This window comes from Ursus arctos, unplaced genomic scaffold, assembly GCF_023065955.2.
Source record: "Ursus arctos isolate Adak ecotype North America unplaced genomic scaffold, UrsArc2.0 scaffold_32, whole genome shotgun sequence".
Lineage (NCBI taxonomy): Eukaryota > Metazoa > Chordata > Mammalia > Carnivora > Ursidae > Ursus > Ursus arctos.
Genome location: NW_026623008.1, coordinates 5372883 through 5379924, shown reverse-complemented (window position 1 = coordinate 5379924; position 7042 = coordinate 5372883). Strand labels below are relative to the sequence as shown.

Below are 7042 nucleotides of genomic sequence, written 5' to 3'. Positions count from 1 at the left end.
TGTCTGTTGACTCCAGTGAGAAGGCTCACAAGAGCAGAAACTTACTTTGTTCACCGTTCTTTCCCCGAAACATGGCCCGACACATGGTTGGTGCCCCATTCGCTGATTCAACGGATATTTACTGAGTGCCTACTATGTACAATAATGACCTAAAATACGTAACCATGCTGGAAGGCTTAGTGCAATGGGGTGAATTGAGACAGGCAGGAGTATGAGTGACGGCGGGGGGTAGGTTTGTGGCAATTTTTAAGCAGGAAGGTCAGGGAAGGCCTCATGTAGGTTGTAACATTCTAGCAAACACTCAAAGGAGACAAGGAAGAGAGGCAGACACACGTCTGAGCAAAGAACATTTCATGTGGCGAGCAGCCACAGCAAAGGTCCTGAGGCAGGAATGTGTTCAGGAAGCAGTGGAGTTTAGCTGTAAGGGGCCGGCAGCCCTGGAAGACGTGAAACATGAACTAGGAGCCAAGGGATATTTAAGACACAACCAACCTTATCAGGTATCAGTTACGTGCAATAAAGTGCACCCATGTTAAGTGTATAGTTTGAGGAGTTTTGGTCCGCGTATATATATAACCATGTAACCACTGCCTTGATCACGATGCAGAAGGTTTTCACTACCCCCAAAAGTTCCCTAGTCCCCGCACAGTCCACCCTCCACCTCCCGCTGAAGTGTGCTGCAAGTTCTAGAATGTCATTTAAACGAATCACGCCACAGGTACTCTCCTCCATCTGGCATATTTCTCTGCACGAAATTTTGAGATCCATCCTCCTGTGTTTAGCAGCGGTTCCTTTGTACTGTTAGTAGAATTCCACCCTACGATTCAGCGCGGCATATCCATCCGCCTGTGGATGGACCTCGGGTTGTTGGCGGTTTTCCGCTGCTGTGAATGTTTGTGTAGAAGCGATTCTTGGGTCGGTGTATTCGTTTCACTTGCCTATGTGGAGACCTGGCAGAGGGATTTCTGGCTTGCACAGTGTAATGGAGGTTTAACTTTACGAGGACGTGACAAACTGTTCTGCAAGGAGGTTGTGCTGTTTTGCATTCCCCCGGGTGCTCCCGCCTTTGCCAACACTTGGGATCACCGGTCTTTCTGACTGCAGCCGCTGTCCTGGGGCGGGTGTGCGGTAGCCCCTTCCTGTGATTTTAATTTGCGTTTCTCTGATGAGCACGACGTTGAGTATTTCTTCACGTCCTTAGTAGGGACTTGTACAGCTTCTCTTGTGGGGTATGTGTTCATTCCTTTCATTGGGTTTTTGGCTTACTGCGTTATGGTTTTTATATGTGTATATATATTTTCTATCTATGGAGAAGTCTTTCATCAGGCATATGTGTTGTGACTTTTCTCATAGCAGCGGCTGGTCTTTTCGTTTTCTTACCAGTAGCTCTCAGCAGATGTTTCTAACTCTGGCGCAGTCAAATTTATCCATCTCTTGCTTATGTGGTTGATGTCTCAGCTAAGAAATGTCTGCCTACCTCAAAGTTGTGAAGGGGTTCATGGTTTTTTTTTTCCTCCTAGTAATTCTGCAGTTTTAACTTCTATTTCAGGTCCGCACAGGGTTCTGAGCAAGGACCTGACATGATCCGACTTGCGTGCCAGAGGCACCGCTGTGCGGTGTGGACACTGGTGGGGTGGAGTGCAGACCCATGGGCACTCACCGGGAGGCCATGTGGTGGTCCAGGCAGGGGCCAGGCCGGCAGGGTGGGAGCGAGAAACAGCAGTCAGATGCGGGAAATATTCATCAGCGAGGTTTCCAGGTTTGTGCTCCACCCCTCCTTGACGAACAATATTGAAATTGAAGACTTGCTCTGAGCCTGAAGGTTTGCTGTGCATTTTAACTTGGCTTCATTCAAGTAAAGAACTGGTTTTAAGTTTTAATCCACACGTTGTCATTCTGTGGGCATGGCAGTCCCCAATACAACAGGACAATTCATCTATCACTCTTGAAGGCTTAAGAAAAGGGAGACCAACACATTCCATGTCACGCCCTGCATCACTCCTGCTACGACTCATAAATCCATGTCTTTGCCTTGGTCACACCAGCTCTTGTGTGACCCCTTCTTTGACTCATGATTTATTGCTTTCAGTTACTCCTTTGGCCAGATTTATAAACGTAACTGTTCTGTCTTTATACAAAACCTACTTGTGCACTAGGCAATGACAGCACATTTATTGTCTATGAGTTGTTACCTTGAAAAATTACATCGATGCAAAGTGATTGCCTCTTAGCCTCATAGCCAATAAATTTAATTTTTTGGAGGGGGTGATATGAGTCATAGGATCATGTATATATCACTGATCGCGGAACGAGGAGCAAGCTGGAAGTTCTGAGCAACAGAAGCCAAGAAGGGACACTCTGGTCTCTTGCTCAGCATGTGTAAGCTGATCTTCTGGTGTTTGCTTTTCATAGGATGCTTACATCCTCTCCTCTCTCTGCCTGTCCCTGACTCCAGGGAAGAGACCCTGCAGCTCTCAGGTAAGATGAATTTGTTCCTCTTCTGTTAGTCTTGGAAGAGTCTTCAAGGGTCTTAAATGCAAAATTAGAGATAAGAATGGGAATTCTTGTTTGCAGAAGTCTTGTTAAATTAAGTCTTAGTATGGATAGAATAGTAGAGGACCTTACACCCATTTTAGATTTTTTTTCTTTCTAAAACGTAAGAGAAAAAAGGGTAGCTTTGCTTATTTCACGTCATTTCTGTAACCCAAACTTTTGTTTTGGTCAATTTTTTTTTCAGTTTAAAAAATTGTACTAGATTTTAAACACCATTTACTTTTAGTTTCTATTTTAAATGAACTGGTTGGATGTAGAATTTGGTTGTTCCAATTATAGATTAAAACTATTTTATATTAAGTTAAAAGTAATCATCTGCCATGTGTTACATGAACCACAAATGTTTATTAAGGAATAAAAAGGGACAGTCTGGAGCTAGAGGTGACATCAGTTTCCAGGTCAAGTATCTTGTCCTTTTTATGTTTCATTCAGTTTAAGTGTGAGTTGAATAAAAAAAAAAACACCAGTCAATACTTATTTGGCTATTTCCTCTTAATTTAGTTTAAGGAATAAAACAACTGATGCATAAACATTTTAACTGGGTTTTATCTTGTCTTTAATTTGGGGCACTTTTAGACTTTTTTAAAGGAAAAAAACTCTTTCATAACATTGGTTGTTATCACTTCTAGTCTCTAAGTTTCTCTCAGAGGCTCTTTGATGATGGCCAAGCACTGCTGGCCACTGACACGTGCCCGTCCGCGGCTACAGCCCCTGACCTCCCGTCACGTTACTGGCCCGAACCAGGCATTAACTTTATTGAATCTTTGCTATTTAGAAAAAACAGTGAAAAGCAAACACAAGATGAAATCAAGACTGACTCTACCACTGTCCTCTTCAAAAATGTACATATTACTATGATTTTTTAAAACTCCGACGAATGCAGCATCTTACTCAAACCCTGAACAGGGACAGCCTCCCCTCAAGTTCTTGTCTCTGTTTTTCTAATTTAGTTGTTCCTACATAAATGAGCCTCATTTCACACACATACATGTGGCCAGATTTCACAGACTTTTCATCACTATTCTTCAGAAATATTGTGAATGTGCTCAGATGCCTTTATAATGGTTTCCATGCATCGTCTTCCAATTGGGGTTGGAGCTCAGTCTCTGCAAGCCGTAAGCAAGCTGGCATTCTGGGACTCCCGGAGCCCCTGATCTCAGCACGGTGGCAGCTGGCCAAGAGAGCTATCCTGGTGCCAAGTCTCCACTCAGCATACCTTCCACCTTCCGCGCACGTCCCATGCGCATCCATGCACGCTTGCCATACGTCTTGTATTAAGCTGACCAAGTCTCGCATTCAAAATGTTACTATCAAAGTCTTGAAAGAGTGTTTTAAAGGCTGACTCTTTTCTAATGACTGTATTCAAATCTTGGAAGGCCAGAAAGATAAGGAGTGCTACCATCTTATTTGGTTTATCAGAAGAACATAAACAGTCTTGGCTCCCAGAAAAACACCCCTTCATTTTTCCTCTCCAGTGTTATCACTCAAATATCTACAAGTGAAAGGTAACAGGCAGGTGAGAGGCTTGGCAAGGTCACACAAGGGTGCAGAGAGTCAGAGTTAGATCCACTGCTCTTGGTTTTCTGTCCTGCCAGCTTGCAAATCGGGCTGTAGCCATCCCCACCTCTCTGTTAAGATACCACTGACAAATCACGAACATAGCACTGGAAGCATCTCTAGTGGTCTCTCCCCGCCCGAGCGCCCCCCAAAGACAATACAGAACAGAAGTGATTGAAGGATGAACAGCCTTACTAACCTCTATTATTACTCTGTGTAGCACCCGGTGGAGACACAAGACCAGCCTTGGATGAACTGGAAAGAGTGTCCCCCCTGCAAATGCTCCTGGAGATGTCAGGGGCAGGGAGGGGTGACGGTCTTAGGGAAGCAGGTAAAATAATTCTTGCATGGATACGTGGTCTGATTTTAATGCTGCTGAATTACTCTCTATTCTCATTCACTAGATGAGGAAAAAACCTGTTTTGGAATGGAAAGATGACCTATACAACAGGCTAATAAATTGCCCCACACTCTCTCCTTCTGGTGTAAAGACTCCTCTGCAATCTTGTGTTTTCTCGTTCTCACCACCTCCTTGCAAGCATCGTGCTCTCCTTGGCACCTCAGTATATATTCTTTTCTGCACAGATTTATTTGGAGGGAAGGAGGGTGTTATCCCAGTTTCCAATAAGTGCCATTTTAAATCCTGATTTCCCACTTGCTAAATTAAGCAAACTACTTAATCATTGGGTACCTCGGTTTCTTCATCGGTAGACAGGCTTTGTACAAATACCCATCTCACAGGGCTGTTGTGAAGGCAACGAGAAAATGCAAGTGCATTGCTCACCACAGTCACACACAGCCACCAATAAACTGTCAGCTTCTACTGTTTTCTCTGACTGGACTCTACACACGGACACAAATGCTTAGAACATTCTGGAAACAAAATGGAGCTTTTTTTTTCCTCCTAGAGAGGGGGCAGGGGGCGGGGCAGACAGAGAGGGAGAATCTCAAGAAGGCTCCACGCTGAGTGCAGAGCCCGACCCCAAGACCATGACCTGAGCCCAAATCAAGAGTCTGACGCTTAACTGACTGAGCCACCCCGGTGCCCCCAAAATGGAGCCTTTTAATAGACATTGTTTAACAGAAAGAAGTTCATTCATTTAAAATGTTTCTAATCAAATACTGAACTGCTAACTTCTTGGGGACAATGCAGTGCCCTTTGTGAACTCCACCAGCAAGAAAGAACGGGGGTGCCTGCCTAGCTGCCTTCAAGTAAACATCGCTGCAAAGTGAAAACAGGAAGACCAGAAACTAGACGTGACTAAGTAATATTCTGTTCTAAGTAAAACAAGCATAAAACAGAAATCACAGATCTGATGATGAATGGTTTCCAAATACTGTTTTCCAGGTCTCGGTACCGACGCTGCTAACCCTAGAGGAAGTCTGAGAAGGGTAAGCGACTTGAGTATGACTGTTAGGGTGAAGCATTTTGTACCTTGACTTTAGAGGACCCTAAATTCTTGAACTGCGTAGTGTCCTGGGTAGAAATCATACCTTCAAGAAACTGGCCAATCAGTGTTCTTTCAAAGCATTAATTCTTCTAAATTCTGACTCGTATAAAATGTGACCACAGGAACTTGTCCAGTGCCTGTTTGGGGTAAAGATTATTGTAACAAGTTTAAGGGAATGAACCACAGATCAGGTCCCTGCTCCCAGCCTGTCACCCACGTGCTAGCTCTTCCATTGACCCCATGCGTGGCCCAGGGGCCAGCAGTCGTGTGTCACTGGGAAGCTCGTGAGAAATGCCGAATCTCCCACTGAATCAAAATCGGTGTCCTAGCTGGAAGTGACGCGCACGCAGTGTGGAAGCTACCGTCCCAGTGGCAGGATGCTGTGCTCACACACGGAGTGGAACCTGGGCAGTAGGGGGCAGGGCACGGGAGCTACTCTGGGTGTGAGGCAAAGGCTGGGAATTGGTGAATAATAGTAGACGGTTAGAAACGGCACGCAATTCCCGGAGGGCCTCAGATGCTGAAAGAAAAATCTGCATTTGACCATCACCAACACCCCCAAACTCCAAGCGCTTCCTGAGGGTTTCAGGGTACGCCAGCCGCCCCCACCCCCCAGCCAGTCTGCGGCGCCTACTGTTCTAGCCTCTCGTGCCCTGGTGATTCTGTGTACATCAGCGCATCGAAACCTCCAGAAAATCCTGAGACAAACTTATTTAACCTTAATCAAGAACTTCCCAAACACTTTGGCCAGAGACATCTTTTCGGTGTAGTTCCCACTGACATCCTTATAAAGATGTGCCGGACACACTCCATCCTGGAGATGGCAGACACCACCTGAGGTCCCAACTGGGCGAAACCACCCAGAAGGGGTCGGTGTGGCATCTGCATGGGACGAAGTAAAAGTCATCATTCAGAGGTTTATATTCTTCTGAGTAGAAGGATTACGGCTAAAGACTCTAAAATCACAAAGGTGACTAGTAGGATTTGCTCGTGCGGTTCTGCAGGAGAAATAAACTCAGGAGAGTTCATTTCAGGGGAAACACAAATCTGTTTCACACAGATGATAATAAATGGACAGAACATGTTACTGATTGTTCAACCAGAGATGGGTCAGTGAGGGCTTGGGAAACGTCAGGGCAGTCCGAGGGCTGAGGGGGTGGACCCCTGGCCGGGCACAGGGAGCCCTTCCAGAGCCACCACACTCCGGGCTGCTACGGCACTTACACCCCACACAACAGAGCACACACTTTTCAGAGGTCCTAAGTCTTAATTAGGGTTCCTCTTTCTTGTAGGGGTCTTAATTCATTGATAACCTATGTGGGCTTTTTTCTTTTCTCTTTTCTCTTTTTTTGTGGATTTAGTTTCAGGCTTTCTCTGGACAAGATCCTAACATTTTCCTGAGTCATCTTTTGGCCAGAAACAGGAAACAAGATAAGAAGCGTGGGTCTCCCTCTGAATGCTTCTGGAAATACTGTGTCTGA

The 7042-nt window shown here is 45.3% G+C and overlaps 1 protein-coding gene across 1 annotated transcript; it reads left to right on the top strand.

Annotated features, from left to right (window-relative positions):
- Positions 1 to 2375: 2375 nt before the first annotated feature.
- Positions 2376 to 7042, top strand: UTS2 (urotensin 2). Its single transcript, XM_048222063.1, has 4 exons — positions 2376 to 2478; positions 4331 to 4441; positions 5459 to 5502; positions 6923 to 7042. Exons 1-4 carry the CDS (start codon positions 2376 to 2378, stop codon positions 7040 to 7042), a joined length of 378 nt encoding a protein of 125 aa, XP_048078020.1.

Bases quoted from the DNA above. Each gene is read 5' to 3' on its own strand.
- UTS2 (XM_048222063.1), top strand. From the start codon at position 2,376: ATGTGTAAGCTGATCTTCTGGTGTTTGCTTTTCATAGGATGCTTACAT. The intron at 4,442-5,458 runs GTAAAATAATTC...ACTGTTTTCCAG, and splicing joins TGACGGTCTTAGGGAAGCAG to GTCTCGGTACCGACGCTGCT. The intron at 5,503-6,922 runs GTAAGCGACTTG...TTGTGGATTTAG, and splicing joins CTAGAGGAAGTCTGAGAAGG to TTTCAGGCTTTCTCTGGACA.